At 44.6% G+C, this 26,275-nt stretch overlaps 1 protein-coding gene across 3 annotated transcripts in view; it reads right to left on the bottom strand.

Moving 5' to 3' along the window:
- Positions 1 to 552: 552 nt before the first annotated feature.
- Positions 553 to 26,275, bottom strand: part of ASIC1 (acid sensing ion channel subunit 1) — a 524,111-nt gene continuing 498,388 nt past the window's right edge. For all 3 annotated transcript variants that reach the window (XM_033938552.1, XM_033938554.1, XM_033938551.1), the window contains 6 exons: positions 23,295 to 23,351; positions 23,061 to 23,214; positions 19,884 to 19,975; positions 16,404 to 16,483; positions 6,846 to 6,950; positions 553 to 3,444 (listed from right to left, as the gene is read on the bottom strand). In XM_033938552.1, coding sequence (XP_033794443.1) covers positions 3,340 to 3,444; positions 6,846 to 6,950; positions 16,404 to 16,483; positions 19,884 to 19,975; positions 23,061 to 23,214; positions 23,295 to 23,351 — 593 coding nt within the window. In that variant the 3' untranslated portion in view covers positions 553 to 3,339. The remainder of the gene's footprint in view (positions 3,445 to 6,845; positions 6,951 to 16,403; positions 16,484 to 19,883; positions 19,976 to 23,060; positions 23,215 to 23,294; positions 23,352 to 26,275) is intronic.

Here is a 26,275-nt window from a genome sequence, read left to right as displayed (position 1 = left end):
TGGTAGCCTAAAGGAACAGGAGGGTACTGGTGGACCTTATTAATAATAGTACTACTGATACATCTGAAGGATATAAAAGGGGCTATTGGGAGGGGGGGGATCTAAAGAGAGATGATAATGGACCCTAGTGAGGGAGGAGGAGACCAAGAGGAATCTTGTTAGGTCCTGGCTTTTTGTTTTTTTGTTACTTCTGTAAACCACTTTGGTGGTGGTGGTGGTGGATGGGTGAAGTTTTCCTCCAAAAGGTGGTTGAGTAGATCTCTCTAATAAATGAATAGCATGAATGAGAGAACTGGAAACTGGTGAGAGAAGAAGAAGGTGAGATAAGAACTCCCAGGGAGGATGGAAGGTGTGAATTACAGAGCAGACAGACAGAGCAGAGGAATCTGGAAGGGGCAATAAGGAAGGGTTATAAACAGCAGAAGGTCAAAGGGGGGGGGGCATGAACAGAGGAATGTATAGTCAGGTACAATATATATTTCCCTGTCCCCAAAGGATTTACAATCTAAGGGCATTTTTACTCATTTCATAAAATCTTACTCCTGACTGTGTTTATCATATGTAAAATTCAGATGAATTTCATTTATTGCGTGTGACCAAACTGGAACACCCCCCCCCTCCCACCAGGACATTGAATCTATGTTTTGCATAAATTTCCTCAAAAATCAACACTGACAAGCATGGACCCCTGCACAGTGGTTCTTGTAGTTCTGCTTTTAACTGAAAGAAGTTGGAACTACAAACACCAGGATGCAGTAGGCTACCAGTTATAAACCCAGCACTGACTGAAAGCATCCCTCTATCAACTGGGTGATATTCCATGCCTCAGCAACAGAAAGGAGATGAGGAGGAAACAAAAATTGTAAAAAGGATCCCTGCAAAGGGAGAAGCCTCACAAAGGATCCCTATCCAATGTTATAAAACAGCTCAGTTGCCTTGGTAACTTCTTCCTTTATATCACTTTTATCAATAGAAGATACTGATATACAATGCATCTGTCATCTTGTGCTTTGTATGGTCATGTGTGTACACAGTACAGATACTGCAGGGAGATCAACACTTTCATACATGTGACGACATTCCAAAATCAGTAACTGAAAGACAGTGCGAGAGCAAAACAAGGCCTACACTCTATCAGATACATCATATATACAGTGAGTGATATGGCATTTACATAGATAGTAATATATGTGCATCTATATATATAATATATATATAAATATATACATATAATAATATAAAACAAAGATTGTAAAAAGTAAAATTAAAAAAGCTAAGCCAAAATCAAAATCCAAGTTACAATCTTTTCAAGCTTTAGCAAAGAAAGATTAAGTGGATCCATAAGAAAATTTATGGAAGCTCGCGATTCATTTCATCTTTGGAGGAAATTGAATAGAAATTTCACTTGTTATCACAAGGCAGTAAGAGCTAATTAGCTAAACCTCTCAGAGATCTGGAAAGTCCCACTTGCTTTGAAGTGGTGGTGCATGGATCTCCAATGTGTCTGGACCTACACAATTCTGATAAGCAGTCATAAGGAAATCAGACAACAGGAAAAAGATTTGTCTTGCTAGAAGCTTCTAGTGAGCTTTTTGGTGATAACATATCTGCCACTGCAAAACCAAGTGACAGCTGTTTTCCAATAGTTCAGTCTTGTATGTGGATCTGACCACATTAGCAGGTGGAAGTTTAGGTACAATCCAGGCTTCCATACATAAATGCTGACCAAACACTGATATAGCAATACTGTCCTGGCCTTGATACAAGAACTCAGTGTGGGTTGCAATAGAATATGGAGACCTTCATATAGGAATGTGTTCCAGGTAAGCCTTGGTCCAGACAAACAAAGATAGTTCAGATTGTACTAAAGGAATAAGATCCAGTGCTTCTTACAGGAATAGTTATCCTCTTCCAGAGACTATTAGGATTTCACTGGATGTCACACGTCATCCCTCGAGCTGTTTTAGCCTCATGGCTCTACTGGGCTGTATCAGCGTGTTTTTACTGTTTGGTGCTTGTCTGCATTGCCTCTAGCTTGAAATCCGACTGGATTTTTTTCATGGATTCCCTCTAGTTAATTAATACTGACCTAACCTGTATCTCACACACAGTCTCCTGATACTTGTTGTCAAGTCTCTGAATGCCTCTTAGGGGACAAAATACACGTTAGGATACAGGGCACATAGAGCAGGATATTTGGGGGGAGGGAAGGAGAGGGCAGTGCACCTAACAGGCTGTCTTCAGGCAATCTTCCAGGGATAGGTAGAAGTAGCAGAAGTAGGAGGCACCCCAAAGGGTGTTTCCTTGAGGCTGGGAGCACCCAAAAGGGCATCTTTTGCTGGCAAGGCAACTTCTCTTTAATTTGCCTGACAGTGAGAAGAAGGACCATCAATATCCACATTAAGCAAAGCTACAGGAAAGAAGAAGGGAGGTCTAGAAGACTAATGTCCTTTGAATGATATTTGTTGGTGCTTTATCCCTCAGGGAAGATAACACATCCCAACATAATGTTGCTTCTCTATAATTCATTTGGGATCTTTGAACCAAACAAACTAGATGCAGAATATTTGGACTCTCAGCTTCAAGCCTGGAGTGAAAGGTCGAACAGGAGGACCCCAAGACAGAGAGAGCATAAGCTCTCATCATTTCCCTGTGTCCTGCCAGCAGGAGGAAGGATAGGACTTCTAAGTCCCAGAGAAAAAGGTGGTCTCCAGTTAAAAGGCTGAAATATAAAGATATCCCAAGCCTGGAAGACAGAAGAAGGAATCTCTTCAGCTCAAAATGAATAGGAGGTCTCAGATAGTATTACTCTGCATGTTTAAATAGTTGGAACAAATGGAACCAATCCCCCACCAATTTTAACAACAAATATCATGACACCAAGTCTGAGATTCCAAGTGCAAGCGGTGGAGGGGAGAAGGTTCTTCAAACTCATCCCACATGTGAGGGGAATGTTTTTTAAAAATTTCTTTTAGTAAACTGGTCATGAAGTCTTGCGAAGAAAGGTGAAATGAGCATGCACCAGGCAAACTGGTCAGGGCACTGTGGGTCAACGAAGGCAGTAGAATAGCACAGTGTACAATGACAGCACATTTGAAGGAACCTCAGAGCATTGAGAGAACTTCTCAAACTACCTTACAGGAGGAATCAGAGATAAGAGCAACTCTGCAACTGCAATATGAGAAAGTCTTTCTTTTCACTGTCCAACTGAAGTCTGATTTTGTGGGGCCAGAAGATATCCTTGAAGAGCCCCTTGAGTGCTCCCTGTAGTGATGATGTTGCAGAAGGGACACTTTCAGTTCGACTTTGGTAATTTAGGTCATCTTATTCAGCTGCCACTTAACAGGTGAAATCCTCAAAATTACTCCGGGCTGGGTGGTGAGGTAGGATATTGGTAGTATATGTAATGCCTGCTGGATGAGTCCTCACCCCCTCACATGGATTCTGGGAAGAGATCAGAGAGAGAGAACTGTCAAGGGCAAAAAAACCACAAAGAATCAAGACCCTGTAGAGGAAGAGTTGTTAAAGATGGAGAGACTGAATAAAAGAGGTAGGCTGATATTCAGACAGTAGCTGTGGTCAGCAGCGAACCTGTAAATTCAATGACAGGCCATATCTGGGGACCAGCACTGAATTTCTGGTCTATTTTTAGTCATTCAAAATTAGTTGGTTAAGCTATAGTTATTTATGTGGAGCCATCTGGCCACTCAATTTAGCTGGTCAGCCAGTGAATATTGGTATTAACCAGCTATGTCGTGTGACACAGCCAGTGACTGGGTTAGCTGATAAGTGATGATAGAGAATGACACGGGAAAAAATTTTTCCCCATTCCCGAGGGAACTCATTTTCTCATCCTGTCACTGCGAGATCTTTTCCTGTCTCTACCCCTACCCCATTCCTGCAAGCTCCGTCCTCATCTGCACAAGCCTCAAACACTTTAAAATCATAAGTGTTCGAGGTTTGTGTGGTTAAGGCACAGCTTACAGGAATGTGTCAGGGACAACGAGAAAACTCACGGGGACGGGATGGAGAAATTGAGTTCCTTTGGGGATGGGGACAAATTTGTCCCCATGCCATTCTATAGTGCTGCTATTCAGCAGCCATCTCGCTGAATATTAGCGCTTAGCCAGCTAAGTGCTATTTAACCGGCTAGGAGACATTCCTGGCCAATTAAATAGTGCTGATTATTGAGCAGACAGAGTGGAATTAGAGCACAAGTGCTCAAAATGGCATTCAAGACTGAACACGCTGGCAATGCAATAGGCACAGATGTTTATTAGTAAAAGAAGAGAAGTCTCGCTGAGGTTGACAGCAATCAGTGTGGTAATTTTTGGTGCTTTCTACTTCATGCTAGCAGAGATAGAAAAGGCCTAAAAGTAAAGGAAGAGAGGACAGAAAAGAGGGGGGGGGGAGCAACCCAGAAGAGAAGCAGAGGTAGAACTGAAGAAGATGGTTAAGGAGAATGGGAAGAGCTGGCGGAGAGCCAAGAGAAAAGAGGTGAGAGGCAGCAGGAGACAGAAAAATAAAGAGACGAAAGTCAGTGGACGAGAGAGAGAAAAACTTAAAGAAATGATGAACATGATATACTGTAAACATTTTGAGGTAAATCATCAGTGGCATAGATGTCAGACTATTAGTAGTTGTATAACTTTAAGATTATTCTCAGTCACAGCCTTGCAGATTACACCGTGACTGAAAACATAGGTGACCTGTATAAGAGACCTGGGGAGGCTGTCTCCTCAGCCCAAACACTACCTTTCTCCTCCTTTAACGTGTTCAACGGAGCTGCTTCCCAATTGAGGACAGTATGAAACACAAATTGGGAGCTTTTCCTCCTTGCCTCCTCAATTTGGTGATGTCAATAAAGAGAAACTGTGCACAGGGCTATAGAGCTCTGCACACTGTAGGCAGCTCTGCTGTTCCTGCCTGAACAGAAAGTTGCATCGTAGGGAGCAGGACCGGGAGAGTTGTCAGCAACGTGCAGAGCTCTATGGTATGTATGCTACAGAATACCAGCACTGGCGTGCGTAATAAAGAGTTGCATGGGGATAGAAATTTCACCCATCCCTGCCCATCCTCAATGGAATCCAACTTATACCCACCCGAACCTGCTAAGATCGATTCCATCCCCACAATTACTATCCTCCATCCCCACCTATATCTGCAAGAGTCTGCGCTATTATTTACTTGCTTGCAGTCCTCTATTTCCTTCCAACCCCAAGGCCCTCCTGTGTTTTTTGGGATGGTATTCACTATTAAAACCAATGAATGTTCCAAGCCTTAGTCTGGTATTCTAACTGCTTCACTAGGTATTCCAAACCTCATTCTGGTGCTCTCTCCATTTGTTTAAAGCCTCATTCTGGTGCTCCAACTGTCTCTCTCCATTTGTTCAAAGCCTCATTCTGGTGCTCCAGTTGGCTCTCTCAGTGCATGCTTAGCCTCATTCTGGAGTCACTAGAGATTTAAACTACCACAAGATTCCCACGACAAGTTCTTCCATCCCCACAGGAATCTCATGGAACTTCTTCCATACCTAGGGTTACCATATGGCTCCAGAAAAGAGGATGGATTGAGACATCTCGGTTTTACTTCCATTGATAACAATCCGTCCTCCTTTTTCTGGAGCCATATGGTAACCTTATCCATACCTTCCCCATTCAGCTCTCCAGTGTGTAATTGGTGCCAATAATTTAAAAGTATGTGCCCAAGTGCTAGGCAGCTTGTTAAGAGAGGATCTTATCTGGTCAGTCCATGCTGACTGGGCCCCAAGGAAATATTCAGGGATACTTATTTGGATAGTGCTTCTGAATATCCCCTCTAAAGCTGAAACCGGTTATTTTGTGGACAGTCCAGGGTATAGAATGACACAGAGATGGATACCTGCAGTGAACCGAGGGGTGGGGATGGGACCAGAGCCTGCGGAGACGGGGACAGAGACAGAACATGCAGGGACAGGGGACACACTTTGTCCCTGTGTCATTCTCTAAAAACTTGACTAAAAATTATGCCGGGTGTACACCTGGCGGGGCCTCCGCGTGTGCGGATTGCCAGACTTGATGGACCGAGGGTCTAATCCGGAGATGGCGCTTCTTATGTTCTTATGTTGTATCTATATGTAAAAGCAATTGTATTCAATGATTTAAAAAATTGTAGTAGCTGCTTGTGGATTTAAATGAACTACTCTTAAATGACATCATTTGTGTCTTGTCTGCCTTTGAGGTGGCAACGAGAGTCTTATTTTCCTGTTTCTTCACTACACACAGTTTAAGTTCTCTTCTACACCCATGTCTGAAAGACAATTCAATTACCTTCCCAGATGATGTATAAACATAGGCAACGGAATCTTTGGGAAGGTTGTACCAAAGCCAGATCGAAATGGAAGGATCTATTTGTAATTTAGAAACAGTTTATAAAATATTGTCCCTTTTTATACTTAATAAAAAGATTTAAATATTTACTTTTTGGGATTTATTAGCCGCTTTTATGAAGGGATTCACCCAAGGCGGTGTATATATAAAATTGTAAGTGCTCATGCAAATGAGGACAGAATCTGCAGGGACAGGGACAGAGCTTGTCCCCGTGTCATTCTCTAGTCCAGGGTAAAAGCAGATATTCAGCCCTTAACCAGTTAAATTAACTGGGCCAGTAGGAGCACAAAAACAGCAGCCCTATCTTTGGCTGGTTTAACTTATTTGCTTAAGTGCTGTTCATGCTGGATACTGACCTGGCAATGAATATCTTGGCATAATTTCAGTGGTGGTGGTCAGGTTAGTGTTTAAAAGAAATGCTGACACATCAGGTGAACATTAATTACCTCCTACGATTAAAATGCTGTGGGTACTCACATGACGTTTGACGTCATCCATGCTCAAGGCCACGCCTTTATCATTGTTGTTCCGTTTATGATCCTTTTGGCACTTGGCTTTACGACACAGCTTGTGCCTCAGAACCTGGAAGAGACAAGGCAAAGGAGTCAGGAAAGATCCATCTTCCACTAGTCCAGGGGCAGGCAATTCCAGTCCTCGAGAACCGGAGCCAGGTCAGGTTTTCAGGATATCCACAATAATATGCATGAGATAGATTTGCATCTCAAGGAGGCAGTGCATGCAAATCCATCTCATACATATTCATTGTGGATATCCTGAAAACCTGACCTGTCTCCTGCTCTCGAGGATCGAAATTGCCTACCCCTGCACTAGTTCAACTAAGGCATATAAAACCTTTCATAGAGGTATCTCTTTTGGTGGATTTCTGCACCATTGTTTGGACAGTGTTGCTGAAAATCCAGATAGAAGACTTACATGTTTAGCAGTGGCCATTAACCTTAAAAGCCCTTCCCAGTATCGAGAGGACAGAATTTAGCTAACGGTAGTATTCAGATATCCACAGTATACCCCATGCACAGCTGGTCAGGAGTGATTACCTCAGCCTTGTTCAGTTATGTATACTGGCCAACACTGGTATGGATATGAACCAGAAGCCAGTCAGGTTTCAGATTTATTAAAGCTTAATGTACTACCCTTAAGTTCTACTTTCAGAGCGGTTTACATAATAAAATATAAAGTCAAACATAGAAAGTAAAAGAAGTGAAAATGGGGAATAAGGAACTGCATCAAAATTAGGATAGATTAGGAAAGTTAAAACACATTAAAATGGTGTCAGGTCAAAAGTGCGCCGGGACAAAGGCGCGCCCAGACAATTGAGTGCAGCGCGCGCTGCCACGCTGCTCTAAATTACTGTTTTTAGTGCTCCGATGGGGGGGGCGTGGGGGGGGAACCCCCCCACTTTACTTAATAGACATTGCGCCGCGTTGTGGGGGCGTTGTGGGGGGTTGTAACCCCCCACATTTTACTGAAAACTTCACTTTTTCCCTGTTTTTAGGGAAAAAGTTCAATTTACAGTAAAATGTGGAGGGTTACAACCCCCCAAACCCCCCATAACGCCGGCGCGATGTCTATTAAGTAAACTGGGGGGGTTCCCCAACAAAACCCCCTGTCGGAGCCCCTAAAAACTGTAATTTAGAGCGGCGCGCGCTGCGCTCAATTGTCGGCGCGCGCTTTTGTCTTTCGCGCCGTTGTCTATGAACCCATTAAAATGCTAGATCTGCTGTAATAGACAGGAAATCTCAGCCAAGGCCCAGTGCTTCCAATTACGAAGAATAAGCATCTTGAAATAAGAACATTTTAAGAGAGGAATGAAATTTAAAGACGGAGGTGATTAGAGTTCTAAAGAGTTGAGCAGATAACATTGAAAATTTCAGAATGAGTATCTGTATAGTCAATACATATTTGACGCAGTGAATTAGACTGAGATGATCATAATGTTCTAGATGGAACATATGGAATTAGATATCGACTAAGATAGAGCGGTATGCCTGAGTAATTAATTTTATGGATTAAAGTAAGTCATAGAGGCATAACTGCTTATGAAATAATACCCTTTATCCAGCCAGTTTCTTCTACTTTGATTCTCTATCCTGCTACATAAATGAGCTACAAGAGCCCATATTTAAATCAGTGCTCAGCCCCTCACCCTGCTATGTCTTATCACCAAGCTTTCTTATCATCTCAACGTCTACCAAAACTAGGGAAACTGTTACCTAAACATCTGGCTTCCTACTCCCTCATCACCTTACAAGATGGCATCTGTCCACTGCTAACCTACTAGCAAACAGTTGGTTTGGTGTCAATAGACTGTGTCTCCTTTTTTTTTTCCCCCAAAATTTTTATTTCGAAGTGAAAATACAAAAGGAAATATAGAATAATCCGAAAACAGATACAACCAGAAACAAACCAAAACACATGATGAAAAAGTCTACCGCGTGGTGTCTGCGCGGAGACAAATGGTCCCAACCAAGAATCCAAACACCAACCCACCCCCAAAACCCCCACAAAGCCCCTCCACCCCTCCAAGACTGTGCCTCCTTAATGTACCCCTGCAATGAAACACAGCTGACTGGAGTTTCATGGCTTTGTAAAAAGCCTAAGGCAGTACAAATTCCAAACAGTGGCAAGGTTTTCTTTAACGCTTTGCAACCAGGCAGATTTTAGGATTTCAAGCCTTGTGAACTGCAAGAACATGCTGGATGTTTCTCTGACAGTGCGGGGTAGCAGCCATCACTGAGCTTAAGATCAAACCTTCTAGCTAACCCCATGCAGAATTTAACAGGATTTCCAGCTAAGCCTCATTAAATTCCTGTCAAAATTTATGAGCTGCTGCATGTGGCTACAATCATGGAAGATTAAAGAGGTGATCTTTTAGCTGCTCTGTGACAGAAACATGTAAATATAAACTGAGGCCCATTGCACCTTTTCAGCTGGGAAGTAAGAGTAGAGCATTGCCAAACATCACATCCCACTGTGCTATGGCTGCAGGGATAAACAACCGAGCCATATAGTGTTACTGAACAGTGCAGCAGGAAATAGCCCGTAATTCACAGCATTAACAAGTGAGCCAGTTCAAGGCAGGGGCGTAGCCTCAAGCCCACCCACCCAGCAGCCACAGGCCAACAGCAGCAGTGCCTACACACTGCCAGCAGCTGACACAGAAGACTTCCTTCTGATGCATTTGCATTTTGCATAAGAATGTTTGAGGGTCAGCCACACTGACAGCGATTTGAAGACAAACAGAAAAGTTGCACAGGCTGGAGGGATGGGGTGGCTTAGAGAGGGAAAGAGAGAGACTGCTTTATGGACTGGGGGGTGGATGGGAAGGGAGAGAGGGAAAGAGAAAGACTGCATGGGATGGGGGGTGGGAAGGGAGGAAAAGAGATGCCTGTCCACTTTGTGCTCAGGCCCATTTACTTTGTGCTCAGGCCCATCCAAAATTGGCTGTCTGGCTATGCCATTGGATCAAGGAAGGTCCCTTTTGGCCTGTACTCCAATACACTGTGGCAGCTCAACCATTTTTTGTTATTACATATGTTACATTACAGATCTAATATAATATGGATTTGCTTATAACACAGTCAAATATCTCAGAGCCCAACATCTAGGCTATCCCCTGGATTCTATAAACGGTGCACAAATTTTTGCCTGCAAAATTGTACATGATCCTGAGAAGTGTGAACAACCCTAATAATTAGGTGCTAACAGTCAATTACTAGTGTTAATTGGCAATAGTTTGGATCTGCTATGCGCTACGAGTCTTCTATAAAGATTCACACGCAAATTTTGTACTGCAGAACTCAGAAGTGGGCGTGGTCATAGGAGGAGCCTGGATGGGTCAGGGTGTTCACTAAAGATGTGTGTTACTGTATACCAGGGATTTGTGCCTGAATTATGCACCAAGTTTTATATCAGGTATAAATTCCTACGCCCAAAGTTTGGCGCAGAAATTGGCTCAATATGCTGTTCTATAAATGGCATATAGCAAACTGAGACAAGTACAATGAAACCAGATTCTGAATTAGTATTACTCTATAACTGTGCAGTGGGTTTGATGTGAACTGGTGATGATATTCATACTCCAGTAAAAACACCGGAAGGTGGTGGGTGTTTGATGTTCACTATCTCACTCAGAAGTGATATCAGAGAATCTGGTTTCATTGTACTTGTCCCAGTTTGCTATACAATATTATATAGTTGAGCAAGTAGTGTTCCGACATTGGTTTTTATGTTTTGTTTTGTTTTTTTAATCTTTATTGATTTTCAAAGTGCAATACAATTAATTGAACATAAAACACTGCATAAAACGCACTATTAATTACACAAGTAATACATAAAACAATCATTTTCTTCCACCCTCCTCCCAATTATTAATACAACAAGACATATTATGTGATTACAATATTATAATTAAGTAATTTTAATCCTCAAAATACATTTCCCTCCCCCCACCCACCCATCCTGGATGTGTAAGGAAATCTAAGAAAAGGAGAAATACATGACCATTATTGCGAGGTAACAAATGTAGTCAATGGGCTCCACACTTTATTAAATGAATTACTAAACCCCAAACATTCCGCATTCATTCTCTCATATTTATATGTGGTACACACATTTGCCCACCAAAATGTGTAATTAAGTCTGTTGTGCCTCTTCCAGTCACGTGTGACCATTTGGATAGCTATTCCCGACATTGTTGAATTTGACGTTCTATACAGGGCACCCAACTAAGAGCAATGTTTATAGAATAGCGCTCCTGGCGGATTTGTTTTCAGTGCTGTTTTCTGAGCACTGCTTGCTGAATCTAGAGCTATACGGGGGTCTACAGGATATTTGTAGCCCCTGTTTCTGCCATTTCAATCAGAGTTGCATGAAGACAATGCTGTCAGAAACCCAGCCTAGCTTCTCTCCTTCCTTGAACTGAATTCTCAGTAGCAGCATCAATAAAGACTCAAGGAAGGGCTTGATACGGGAACACCACGCTCTGTGTTTCCTTTAAACACTTGCTATGGCATTTACAGATATTCCCAGTATTCAGCACCGCCATCCAGAGTGCAAGCAGATAAAAGCGGCGAGTGGCCACGCTATCTGTATTGCTGATACCGAATCCATTATCCAGAAAGCAAACGGGATAACTTTAGGCAGTTTTTTGCGCTCTCCTAAAATTATGCACATTGTTATCTGGATAGTGGGTTGAAAATATTTTTTAATTATGTAGCACTTATAAACACCAAGAGAATCCTACACAATTTACACTGAATGGTGGTCAGGTACTCTAAGAGGGGCATGATCAAAATTTCAAAACGTTTGAAAACCTGCCTAAGTCAGCACTTCGACGTCCTAATAGCAGGGACGTCCAAGTGCTGATAATCAAAACAAACTTTCAGGATGCTCAGCAGCACTTCTAAGCTGCTGTGTGTCCAGAGCTCAAAGGGACGTGTCGGGAGGTGTGTTATGGGCTGAAATTGGGCGGGCGTCTACCTGGATGTGCTGAACCAATAACCGAAGCTTTTCCAGGACATCCTAGGCGGAATTTTCACGTCGGGACTTAGACTAAAGTAAAACAGGTCTATGTGCCCCAAAGGTGACCAAACTGACAAGATGACCACTAGAGGATTTACGGCATGACCCCCCCCTTACTCCCCCAGTGGCCATGACCCCTTCCCATCACCCAGAGATTGTGGGGGAGAGGGGGGAACAGCACATTGAGGGCTTGCCATCAGTTGATCGTGGCAGAGGAATCCCCATCAACTGAGCCGGCTCAGCTGATGGGGATTCCCCCTGCCAACTGAGCTGTGGAGCCCTACACCTTTCCCCCATCCCCCAACATTCCCAGACCCTCCCCTGAATCCCCCCACATCTCCCAACATTTCTGGACCCCCAACATCCTCAGACACCCCCTACCCTGACAACCTCCCACTTTTCTGGAGCCCCCTTCCATATCCACACCCCCCATACCTTCCAAAGACAAATCGGCAGGAGGGAAGCCCATTTCCTCCTGCCTACAGGGTTGCGTGCTGAGAATGATGGGCCTTCCCCCACCTAATACATCTTGGGATGCAGTGGGAGGGGCCTAAGGCCCTGATTGACTCAAAATAGCATGCCATCAGCTGATTGTGGCAGGGAAATCCCCAATCAGCTGAGCTGGCAGGTTTCCCCAAAACTGTAGCTTCGGGGAGTCCTTCCAGCTCAGCTGATTGGGGATTCTCCTGCCACGATCAGTTCAGTTGGCAATGAGGGCAGCAGCAGCGGTGGACAGAAGACCCCCTCCAATTGGCAGGAGGGATGCCCACTCCTTCCTGCCTGAATGACCCTGATGACCCCCCACACACACAAAATTGGCAGGTTGCCCATTACCCTCCTGCTTTAATAAACCCCTACCCGACAAACCTTCAACTGAAATTGGCAGGCGGGATGCCCACTCCCTCCTGCCTGAACAACCCCACCTGGCACCCCCCATACCTTTATTGGAAGACCGCTCCCTCCCGTCAACAGGCCCACCTTATCAAAATGGCAGGCCTTCCCCTTCCTGGTGCATCTCAGGGTGCACCAAGAAGGAGCCTAAGGCCCTGATTGGTCCATGCAACTAAGGCCCCTCCCAGTGCATCCCAGGATGCACTGGGAAGCGGAAGGCCTGCCATTTTCAAGAGGTGGGCCTGCCGGTAGGAGGTAGTGGGCATCCCTCTTAATAGTCTTCCAGTAATGGTATGGGGGATGTCGGGGGTAGGATCATTCAGGCAGGAGGGAATGGGCATCCCTCCTGCTGATTTTTGTTGTGGGGGTGTTGGAGGGCATTTTTCAGGCTGGAGGGAATGAACTTCCCTCCTGCTGATTTTGGGTGGGGGTGGGGGGGTCATTCAGACAGGAGGGAGTGTGCATCCCTCCAGCCGATTTCAAGTGTGGAGTGTGGTGGGAGTGTCCTCAGGCAGGAGGAAGTGGGCATCTCTCCTGCTCAGCTGCTTCAATGGGAGGGGGGAGTGGGCAGGGGTTCAGCGGCAGGAGGGAGAGATCATCCCTCCTGCCAATTTCAGCAGGAACAGAATTTCAGAGATTTCAAGACACCATTAAAGACTTACTTTTCCAATCTGCCTTTAGGTTTGATATTCCTCAAAAAGAACATATTTATTAAGAAGATATTAACATATTTTTTAATGGAGTTTTTCTTTCTTTCTTTTTCTTTTGTATGATTGCATAGGTTTTTCCAATATGTCATGGAGTTCCTTCCTTACCTCTATTGAATATATATTTGAATTGTTAGCCGCAGAGAACTGTTGCAAGCTTCTGTGGGTTATCAAATTTTAAGAAACATAAACTTGTGGGGGCCTCCTGCTGCAGCCACTCAGCTGATCTTGGCGAGGGGATTCCCTTGCTGTGATCAGCTCAGTGGCCACGGCTATTTGAAATGTAGGCCAGCATTTTCCTGGCTTACATTTCAGTTGTCTGTTGCGGCCCTAGGGAGATGCCTAGGGCCACTTAAGCTTGCCCAAGGCTACTTCCGGGCACAACCATGCCCACGCCCAGCCTTGTGCAAGCTTAAGTGCCCCAACACATCTCTCTTGACCGCAACAAACGCCTATAGTATAGCAGGAACAGGAGGATTTTTGCCCTTCCTCCTGCTCCCGAAGACCACAGGACTTGGGAGGCCTGAGGATCAGGAAGGACTGGGCACTCCTCCTGCTCCCACCATTTCTAAAGGTACGGGAGGGGGTGGGCTGGGCCGGCCACCTAGGCCAACCTGAGGTGGGCCAGCCGTGGGGGAGGCGGTGACGCTGGTGGGCTGGCCGTGCTTGATCGGGGGGGGGGGGGGGGATCGGGCAGGGCCTGCGTGTCGGTGGGTGGGGCTTATGTAGGTTCTCCTGCCTGCCCTGCCCCGATCTCTCCTGCCTGCTCGGACTCTCCTGCTCTCTGTCGCCATTCCCCACAGTGGAGGCCCTCTTTAAAACAACGGGCTTATATTGCGGGGAACGGCGGCAGAGAGCAGGAGAGTCTGGCGAGCAGGCAAGAGAGATTAGGATAGAGCAGGGCAGGCAGGAGAGATCAGGGCAAAGCCCTGACTGCAGTGACAGGAGGCTGCTTCTCCTGTCACTACTGTCAGGGTCTGCGCATGAGCAGGGATTGCACATTTGCGATCCATGCTCGCAAATGGGGGCGCTACTCCTAGCGTCCCCATTTCAATACGACTGATTTGTGAATCAGTCGGACCTGTCTGAATCGGAAACAGATTGTTCCGATTCGGGCAGGTTAGTGAATCTAGCCCTAGATGCATACTTTTTTTATAGAATCATGTTTTTTGAATTAAGCGCCTAACTTTCAATTAAGTCCAATTAATGGCAATTATGAGGGGTTAAGTGCCAATTATCAATGCTGATTAAGCAAATTAATCAATTAAGCTAGGCGCATCGATGTAGGTATCTAACTTTAGGAGGACTTTATAGAATTTGGGAGATATGCAGATAATTTGTAATATTCTATTAGTCACATGTATAAGTGTGAGCACCACCCGTTTGTCACTTACGCACTATTGAAGGTATATGTGTACTTACAGAATAGCATGTGGTTGATTTATTGTCATTTATGTGTGTCTACTCATGTGTTCATAATTGGAATATCTGCATTTATTTGCATAATATGCAGTTCCTTACAGAATTACCCCCCCAAATGTTTATTTCAACATTTGATATACCGCTTTGCCTTTACCAGATCAGAGTGGTTTACAATTTAAAATGGACGATGACTCTGCTGCAAATCCAGCGAGGGTGAGTGAGATACCAAACGGCCCTAAAGCACCACACTGGCGGGCCCCCCTGACCATTTTGGGCCCTAGGCCCGTGCCTACTGGGCATATCCTTTAATCTGGCCCTGCTTATCAAGCAGCAAAACTTTGGAAAACTTTACTGACTAATATTAACCAGCAATCTAATTTTAAGATTAAAAAAAGGACCTAAACACCTATCTATTTTCACGAATTTGTTATTAATAATTCCTAAATATTATAAGACTATTTAATAATTTATATCTTCATAATTATTTATGTAAACCACTGTGAACTTCATGGAGGTATTGGTGGTATATAAATAAAAATTGTATTGTATTGTATACAACAGTGTTCGTAGTGCTGCTTCAATAAAATCGCCTTTAATTGATCTTACCTGTCTCAATAGACAAAGCCCCCTTTTTACTACTGAAGATTTATGGGCTACAAATGTTGTTTTACCCACAAAAATGCTTTTCTAAAATGCCCCCCCAGGGTGGTTCATTGCCAGATGGATTCACACAGAAGGAGCAGAGAGACACTGGATCCAGAGAATGTGCCGGGAAGTCATCAGGCATTGATCAGACAAAATGGATGTACTCAAACACAGAGTACCCATATAGGTATACCCAATACCCTTTTACATGCATACACAAATACTGTGAGAGAAAGGTACATTCACCAACAGTTTTCACACACTGCACAATGAGTTCCCCTCTACCAATGTCCTTCTCTACCAGTATATCTGTCTATTGACACACCTGCGTATGTGCACCTTTATCCACAAACAAGAGCGCATGAACGACCACAGCCGATTCTTACCCTGTGTAGACACTTCTTATTCATGCTTCTCTGTATTATTTGCGATGGACTTATATCTAGCTTTTGTTGACATTTCTATTCAGCTGAGTGGTCAATTAGCCAGTTCATCTGAACTACTGCACTGGGGTGGGGGGGTCTATCATCCTTTCCTTACAACTCCTACCCCCAAACTTGCTCAAAAACATATGATTGGGAGTGCTGGAGGGGACATATGGGAAAGCAGTGTTTCATATACATAAATTCTAAATTAATTCTCCCCCAGCTCCTAAACAGAAATCTATTATAACTGGGAGGGAGTAAGGGAAGGAGAGATAAAAAATGTCTGTGCTTGGGGGTGTGGGTATGTGTGGTTGTAGGAGAGGGAGGTATCTAAGCATACTCCCACACATCTCCTGTCCCCACATTCCTACTAGCCACTGTATGGGGGGAGGGGGTAATCTCACCTCATAAGCATAGTCAAACAGCTCTAGCACAGTCAGGATGCTGGCTCCGATAAACAGTCCCATCTGTCCACCAATATCACCTGCAGAGATCATGGGAAGCAGTGAGATAATAGGTGTGTACATTTTTCATGCATCTTCTGTTTTTTTCTAGATCATCTCCCTTCCTTCCCTTCCTCTACTGTTTCCCTTGTTTGGGTTCTGCCTTCTCTCATCCCTGATACATTTTTTTCTCACACACAAAGTACCGAAGAACCTTCATCTTCCACTGAAATTCATTGGCATCAGCAATCTCTCAGGAGGGAAAAGTATGTTAAATGATTTGTTCTTCATTCATATAAAAGAGGGAGTTAGCCTTGCTTTCCATCCCTCCTCTTTATTCCCCCTCCCCACTTCAGCTCCCCCATCCTTTTTCTTTCTGTCACTATCTTTCCTCTAATCTGACATATAGAATATGCCAAACAACCTGGAAATTCCTAGTGCCCTGCCCTCTACTTGACCTCTAGTAAGTGGGAGCGAGCTGTAAATATTTGGGTCAAGGCTGATGGCAGTGAGTAGGAGGAAGGGATACATGCAAGAAGGGAAGGGAAGGAGGATTTCCAGGTAGGCAGATTAAAGAAGTTTGATTGTCTACATCAACACACAATAAAATCAAGCTTAATTAGCATTTTCCAATTAGTTTGTTCAATGACAGGGCAAGTCTCCTGTTGGTTCTGCTTTCAGATTCAGAACAGGAAAGTAATGGGAGAGGTCAGGAAAGGGGAATGGAGGGGAAATGGGGTGGTAGAAAAAAAAGAAGACAAGAAAAAGGGAGGGAGGGAGGGAGGAAGATTGGAGCAGGTGAATGTGGGAACCTTCAAAGCAGAGTTCTGGCAGCTTTGGAAGAAACTGGATTCTATGTAACTATACTTCCCCCTCTGTATTCGCTGTGATAGGAGATTAATAGAACCGCAAATAATTTTTTCATATGTTATTCGCTGTTTTCTATTATAAACCATTGTGAATATGGTGAAACCACGAATAACATGGTGGGAGACCTGGCCTGTTCCTGAAGGAGAGGCAAAACACGGTGAAGAAAGTGCTGGGAATCAGTGATTTTCTCTGTAAAAGCTTGGATTCAGCGATTTCTCTATGCAAGCTGACATATTTTTTTTTTTTTTGGGGGGGGGGGGGAACCAGCAAGCTAAAAACCCTGAATAATCAAAACCGCGAATACGGAGGGAGAAGTGTAGTGATAAAAAAAAAATTATTTAATATAAAGTCTTGTGTTGCTTGAATAAAATCTGTCAAACCTGGTTTTCTCCAGGACTAATATGGCTACCTCAACCAGCAGCATATTGGCAGAACTATCATGTGACTCAGTCTTGGGGTGCTCCTGGCTTTCTAAAACCTTCCCCCTGATGTACCGTGGCACCTGTAGTACTTACTGCAAACATCATGATACAGTAAAAAAAAAAGTGACTGGTCAAAGCTTTCATGCAGAAACTGAGGGTCGATGCAGAAAGTTCTCACAGGCAGAAGTGTGCAGGTCTATGCGCAAGTTATTAGACACACAGTTCAGAAAGGGGTTTAGCACATAAGTTAGCTGGTGTGGTAGATGGCACACAGCATATTAAAATATATGGTAACAAGACTAGTAGGTGTTCTGCGGCAATTCAGAGAAATACACAAGACATTTTAAGGTGAGAACAACATGAGAATTTTATGAACAGGTCTAAGGCAATGAAGATGGGCTTGTTGTCTAAAGTCTAGCGACCCTCCCCTGCTCTTTGCACATGAAGTATCCTAGTATAGTGACCCCCAGGTCTAACCTTTTCCCAACTATGACATATAAAATGCCCTAGTGCAGTGCTTCTCAATCCAGCTCTCGAGGCATTCCCAGCAAGTCAGGTTTCCAGAATATCCACAATGAAAATGCAAGAGATAAATTTGCATACCAAGGAGACAGTGCATACAAATCAATCTTGTATCTTGTAGATTCCCAGAATACATGACTGGGTCAATGTGCACTGAATGCACTAGTGGTCTAGTAGCTCCCCCAACCTGACCTACCCTGTTCCTGACACTAAAAAAAATGAATCACTGGTAGTCTTGTGTACCCCTCCTCCGCCCAGACACTGGCAATCATCTCAAAAAGCTGACAGGCAGGAGCAATGCCCATTTATTCCTACCTCTGGTGGTACTCAAAATGGCAGTGCTTGACCCCTAGAGCTGCATTGCAATAAGCAGTGCCTTATTTGGTAGGCTTCCCCTGGCAGTGTGTCAGGATGCCCCTTTAGGGTTCAGTCTACCAAATATGACATTATGTAATTTGGTAGAATGATCCCTAGCAGTGCAATGGAATTCACAACTAGGAGTCATATGTTACTTTTCTGAGCCAGAGGCAGGAATGAGTGGGCACTACTCCTGCTTTTTGAATTCTGAGGTGGATGTTGAGGATTTGGGGGTTTCAGAGAAAGGGGTACACTGGACTAGGGATTAATCTTTATATTTCAAGGGTAGGGGGTTCAGGTCAGGGTGACTAGACTATCAGGGTACTTTCTGGGTGGGGGTTGAGAATTGGGGCAGGTCTGGGGCAGGGAAGGGGGTTCCACTAGATCACTAGGATTTTTACATAACAGGGGCAGGAGGGAAAAATTGGGGTGGGGGGGGGAAGGAGGGAAGGAGAGAAGGTCCACTAGACTACTAGGTATTGTGGAGATATGATGACCTGGTGCTTTGTGGGTTTTTTTTTTAATGTCCCCACTGTTGTCAATGCCTGATTCAATCATCATGAAACCAGCCTACACTGGAGGTTTGTGTGCGTGTGCTTTCTGTTTGTAGCCTAACTACTTGGAATTTTGTGACTTTTATATTTTCATATTTATATTTAAGATAGCCAAGGGCTCAATAAGACCCCTTCATTTTTATTTTGCCGAAACAGCCCATGTTGAGTCATTTGTATTTTATACATCATTTGGTTTTCATTCTGTGGGTCACTTGTGACTATACATCCTTTGTGGATTGTTTTTAAGTTGGTTTATTTTTGGACGCTTATTAAACTACAAACTGGTATATCCGATCTTCTGTTCCACAATCTTTTGTCGTTTTGCTGCTTTATGTCCTTTGTGGAACCTTTTGGTGCTATTTGCATTTTGTTGTTGAGCCAATCATCGCTCAAGCACTGACAGGAAGGGAAACATTTTACCAATGAGTTGCAGTTACTGCCGCAGCTTGTACTTTTTTTTCCCTGACATCATGTGCTTTCAACGTGACAGCAATTTGCATGCTCACTGATTACTGCATCACCACGGATGTTTTCATGTTAATTTCACAGCAGAAGCTGCTTGCTCAGCCATTGATATATGGCTCTACTATGTGGCTTTCTGCACTGGCCTAAGTCCTTTGGTGCTGTGTAGGGTCTGCTACTGTAAGCAATTTACTATAGCCTCTTGCAACACTTTTAATGAAAGGGAGCTTTTGATGAAGGCATTCAGGACTCACCCAGCAGCCCAGCAACCTCGTAAGCTTTCTTCTGCTCGATAGTCTCATAGTTCAGTGCTTCGAAGAAAATATCCAACACCAGGATGTTCTCTCTGGAACACAGGCCAGGAATGAGACTGCATAGGGGCTCTCTGTCACCCCCATCTGTCACTGGCAACAGCTAAACATCTCACATGAACCAAAAACAAGCATCAAACCTTCAACAAGGCTCTTAGGGGCAGATTCTCAAAATTAAAATCTGCCTTTAACGTGCTTACTAAACCGGTTCCAGCCAGTTTAGCGTGCATGTATTTTAGCGGTGGATTATCAAACAGCTTACCGAGGTCTTTTCTGAGTTTACTAGCAGTCTCCGATATTCCCATGCAAACGTAGTATAACGAGGTCATTAATATTAAAATGATCACTCCGAGTGATTCTCTAACCTTGTGCCACATTTGCAACTAAAATTTGCTGACATGTCTGAGCTGTCATTGCCTTACTTTCTTTAGCAGTGCCTGAGTGCTGATTGGCTCAGGCACTGACTGGAAAGTAGGGTTTGACAGCTCAGACCCCCCCCCAATTTAAAAAACCAAAACAAACAAACCCCAAATTGAAAATTGGCAGGAGAGATGGCACTCTCTCCTGCTGTGTTGCACTTTCACCTGACACTGCTAACCCCCCCCCCTGCAATGGGAGAGATGCCCACTCCCTCCCGCTGCCAAGCAATGCCCTCCTACCCCCCGGCAGCGGGAGAGATGCATACTCTCTACCCCCACCAACGTCAAGCAACCCCCTACTTGATGCCCCCCGGCAATGGGAGAGATGCCCACTCCCTCCTACTGCCATGCAACCCACTGACATCCCCTCGTGCCTCCGACAACCCCCGCTTCCTTCCCCTTACCGTGCTTACGATGGCTGGCTAGAGGGATGCCTACTCCCTCTGGCCAACAGGCCCGCCTCTTCAAAATGGCAGGCCTTAGAACATAGAAAGATGACGGCAGAAAAGGGCTATAGCCCATCAAGTCTGCCCACTCTACTGTCCCACCCCATTAAGTCAGAGTGCTGCTCGACCCACGTAGAGATCCCACGTGGATGTCCCATTTATTCTTAAAGTCGAGCACGCTAGTGGCCTTGATCACCTGCACCGGTAGTTTGTTCCAGTGATCCACCACCCTTTCTGTAAAGAAATACTTCCTGGTGTCACCACCAAATCTCCCTCCTCTGAGTTTGAGCGGGTGCCCCCTTGTGACTGAAGGTCCCTTAGGAAAGAATATGTCGTTTTCTACCTCGACACGACCTTCCTCTCCCTGGTGCATCCTAGGATGCACTGGGGAGGGGCCTAAGGCTCTGATTGACCCAGGTTGTTTAAGGCCGGGGAGGGGGGGGTTGCTTGACTTTGGCAGCTGGATTTTTTTGGCGTTTATTCTGCATATATGCCCGTCGCTATCACTAGCAATGAGCACATGCATATTTAGCGAACCTTCGCTATTCTCCGCCAACCTCATTTGCATGAATGTTTTTTTGCTGAATGATTTGCTTTCTTAAAATCACTACAATAGCAGCTGCGACAGCGACCCATCGGTTTTTAACACAAAGTTTTGAGAATCTAGCCCTTTAGAGCTTGAGCAGTGGTATAACTAGGACTGAAAGGGCCCCAGGCAGCATCCCTTATAATACCATCTATCCCAAGGCAATAGGGAATGGTGGCAATAGGGAATGGTGGTTTACAGATCTCCCGTAAACAAACGCTGCCAAAAGGAACCATATTCCAGACCTATAAATAAGTTAAAATGCAAGCTATCAGAAATGCACATTTACCAAAGCTGACATATTACAATTAAGAAATTCAGAAAAAATACATTTTTCTACCTTTGCTGTCCAAGCATTACCGTACTTTGGTCCCAGTGTCTCTTTTTTGTTCTGTTTTTTTATTTAATTCTTTTTCCAGTGTCTCTTGTCCTTTGGACATTTCTTCTCTCTACCATCTATCTTCCCTCTGCATCCCTTATCTGCCCTATCCAACTTCTTCCCTTGCCCTATTCTCCTCCTTTATTCAGCATTGCCCCTCTGCGTTATGGTTGCTATGGTCTCTCCACCATGCTCAGAATCTCTTCTCTTCTTCTCCATGTCCAGCTTCTTCCCTTTCTCTTCCCTTCCACCTGCATCCCCCATCCAGGGGCTAGAATCTCTCCCTTTTGCTCCCTGACCCTGCTCCCCCCTTCCTGTGATCTAGTATCTCTCTTTTCCTCCCCCCATTTGTCCAGTGTCTCTGCCCCCAGGTCTTTTTCACCTCCCAGGTCTAGTTTCTCTCCCTCTCTCCCCTCTAATTCCTTCTTTCAGGCCAACATCTTTCTCTCTTTCCACCCTCCACCCCCCTTTGTGGTCCAGTGTTTCAGTTTCTTTCTCCACTGCCCCCTTGGTCCAACTTCTCTCTTCCTCCCCCCTAAGTCTAATCTTTCCCCATACCCCTCTGTACAGGCCTGGCATCTTTCTGTCTCTTATTTCCCAGCCCAGTATTTCTCTATCTCCCCAACCCCTACTCTTGCAAGGGTCTGGCATCTCTCTGCCTCCACCCCCAGCCCCCATGGTGTTCCATTCTTGTGGTGGGTGGCCAGCAGAGGCAACAATGAAAACAGACTGCCTCCAGCTGGCCTCACCAGGGCCTTTCATCTACCATATCCCACCCACAGGAATTTAAATCAGAAAAATGGGATACACCTGTTTTTACTGCTACCTCTGCCAGTCACCTGCTGCAAGGTTAAAGGAATAGGAGGGGGGGATATGAAAGACCAGATAGAGGAGGGCACTTCAGTTCAAAAGAAAGTGCCCCTAGCATTTGGCAGCTCTGGGCTTTTTTCTGAGCTTGCAAAAATGATAGCTATGCCCCTGAGCCTGAGCCAGAAGCAGAGTTACACCTCAGAAGAAGCACCAAGGGAACAAGGCAGAACTGGTACTGATGAGTGTAAGGGAAGAACCAGTGCTAGCCAACTAATGAAGAAAACTTGCACTGGAAAGCCATAGGACAACTGGTCCCTGTGCAGGGACCCATGGTAGGGCCAATGAAGCTACTAGGATAAAACCATAGCACAACCAGTACATAATACAGTTACTGCTGGTGGCATATGAAAAGACTAGAGCACGGTCACTGCACAAAGATGTAACAGAGCACAGGGCATGGTTAAGGAAAAAGGCACTTACGATATATATTGTTCAGACTTGTTGTATTTCTTGGCTAGATATTTGGCAGAGGCCTTGCTGGGTATTTTCACCATGGACAGCTCCTTGCCATAGCGGGTCATATTGCACGGTGTATCGCATACACAGTAATCACTGTCCTTCTCTACCAGGAAATCTGGAGTGAAGAAGAGCAAAAGTGGCAACTCCGAGCCCATCTAGCTTTCACAACCACAGAAAAGATGAGGAGGGACTCACCTAGGGCTGGGTCCGCACACTCCTTGTATTGTTCAGGGGTGCAGTATGAAGCGTCACCTGCAAGGGGATGAAGAACACATTGAGTTTAAGAAGAGTGGGGAACTCTAAAAGCTACAATATGAGGGGGACTTCTCAGAATACCAACTTTATCATACCCCAGTCCTGTCTACCCTCCTCTGCCCCCCCCACTTAGGTTTATCCATAGGTCATCATTCTTTCCTGTTCCAGGATACGGCTATCCCTCCAAAGCTGAAAGTCGTGTGCAATCCATTTCCGGTGTCAGGTCAAAAGTGCGCCGGGACAAAGGCACTCGCGCAGACAATTGAGCGCAGCGTGGAGGTGCGCGCTGCAGAAAATTACTGTTTTTACGGCTCCGACGGGGGGGCATGGGGGGAATCCCCCCACTTTACTTAATAGAGATCGCGCCGCGTTGTGGGGGGTGTGGGGGGTTGTAACCCCCCCCATTTTACTGAAAACTTCACTTTTTCCCTGTTTTTAGGGAAAAAGTTAAGTTTACAGTAAAATGTGGAGGGTTACAACTCCCCAAACCCCCCACAACGCTGGCGCAATCTATATTAAGTAAACTGGGGGGGCTCCCCAACAAAACCCCCCGTCGGAGCCCCTAAAAACTGTAATTTTCTTCGGTGCACGCCTCAGTCTTGCGCTCAGTTGTCGGCGCGCGCCTTTGTCTTTCGGGGGGTTGTCTATGAACCCCATTTCCAATTCACTTGCAATCTTCTGTGCTTTGATTCTTTAATCTCAATTTTCTGATAACAATATCAAATTCCATCTCCATCTGATTTCGTAAAAGTTTGCAGATATGATCTCAGAGGATTGTTTGTGTGTTTATTTTATTATGGGGTTTTTAAAATAATTCTGTGTATGTAAATTATGTAAACCGTTTAGTATACAGGACTTATAAAGTCCATGGTTAGAAGGATCCTGCCCCTCCCTTCCTCAAAAACTTAATTGGACAGAAGAAAGTTGAAGGATGTGCTCATGTCTCCAGGCTTCACAGCAGCATGTCAGGGAATAGGCAGGAGAATGGACATTGAAGGACAAATTCTATAAAGAAGGCGCTAACAGTTATGTATCAAATATGTATGTAAATGACTAGAATAAATTCCAAAATTTTGTCTAATCACAGTTCTATAGATGCCCCAATATTTTACAGGTAAATTTACATATAAGCGGGACTCACATAGGGTGCACGCATATCTCTGGCATTTAGGGCCTGTTTTACAAAGCCACGCTAGGGGCTGCCACGCGGCAACAGCCCCGAATCCCATGAAATCTCTATGGGCTTCGCGGCTGTTGCCGCGCGGCTTTGTAAAACAGGCCCTTAGGTGCAAGTGCTTACACCAGTTCTATGGCTGGCATAAGTGGTCATGCCTAAGTTATAGGTGTGTGTTACATTAGCATTCTATCTAAAAAAAATATAGCAGAATTAGAAAAGGTTCAAAGAAGAGCGACCAGATTGATAAAGGGGATGGATCTCTTCTTATATGAGGAAAAGCTAAAGAGGGTAGGACTGTTCAGCTTGGAAAAGAGATGGCTGAGGGTCTACAAAGTCTGGAGTGGTGTAGAACAGACAAAAGTGAATCAATTTTTACTTTTTTAAAAACTAGAGGACACTCAATGAAGTTAGGAGGAAATCTTATTCACTCAGGGGCTCATTTTCAAAAAATCAATTTTCGAAACCAACTTTCTGAATGTCTTGCTAGTGCTAGGTTTTGTGGGGCGATAATTGAACCTTTCCCAAGATGTCCAGGATGGAACTTAGACGTCTGGCATTAGATCTGTTTCAAAAGCGTCTAAGTAGCAAAAAGAAACCCAAACTGACCAAATGACCACTGGAGGGATTAGGTAATGCCTCCCCCACACTTCCCTAGTGAAGCCTACCCCCACCCACCCTCAAAAATCTAAATGAAACATTATCAGTGGTGTACCAAGGGGGGGCCGTCCACACCGGGTGCACGCCTTAGGGGAGTGCACAGCCGGCCAGGTCTGTGTCGTCTGGTGCCGGTCCGCAGAAAATTCCTGCCAGTCTGTGCAGGGCTGGAAAGATCAGATTGGGACCATCAGCAGCGTCTGGGCTGCATTGGTGCCCCCCCCGTGATGCAATTTAAGATCGGCAAAGGGCCTTCCCCCTACCCGCGACGGCACTCAAGTTCGGCAACAATCTGCATGATCTTTGAGATCCAGTCCAGAGAAACAAAGCAGGCCAATGTAATAAAAACCTGTATATAATTTATTGGGGGGGGGGGGGAAAATTAAAAATATATAACACTTTCTAAAAAGTCCAACATGGCTTTGTTTCGCCCCCTCAAGGGCTGTGTCACGGGCTAATATTTATGTTTTTCAAAGTCTCCTTTTACTAAACGGCGCTAGAGGTTTTTAGCGCAGGCTGATGAGGAAAATGCTCCGGCACTCATAGGAATTCCATGAGCGTCACAGCATTTACCTCAATGGCCCGCGCTAAAGACCTCTAATGCCGTTTAGTAAAAGAAGCCCTGAGGTACTTATATACCACCCTTTAAAGTACCATCGTTTTTACATTCAGTATTTTCCCTATCTAAGGGGTCCTTTTGCTAAGGCGCGCTAACTGATTTTGCGCGCGCTAAATGCTATATTCTATGGGCACCTTAGCATTTAGCACGCACTAAATCATTTACCACGCCTTAGTAAAAAGACCCCTAAAGTAGGTAGATTGTGAGCCTGCCAGGCTAAGCTTGAAACAAGTTACCCAGTTAATCTGACTGTGGGTAACTTGTTTCAAGCTTAGCCCTTGACACGGCCTTTGAAAAGGTGAAACATGGCCATGTCAGGCTTTCTAGAAAGTGTTATATATTTTAAAATATTTTTTTTAAATAAATAATATACAAATTTTAATTACATTGGTCTGCTTTGTTTTTCTGGACTGGATCCCATAATTTATGTACTAGTACTTGGTGGCTGAAATTTGCCACTGAACAGTTAAG

Source organism: Geotrypetes seraphini, chromosome 3 (genome assembly GCF_902459505.1).
Source record: "Geotrypetes seraphini chromosome 3, aGeoSer1.1, whole genome shotgun sequence".
In the NCBI taxonomy this organism is placed as follows: domain Eukaryota; kingdom Metazoa; phylum Chordata; class Amphibia; order Gymnophiona; family Dermophiidae; genus Geotrypetes; species Geotrypetes seraphini.
The sequence above is the reverse complement of the archived record's forward strand: the minus strand, read 5'-3'. Positions and strand labels throughout refer to the sequence as shown.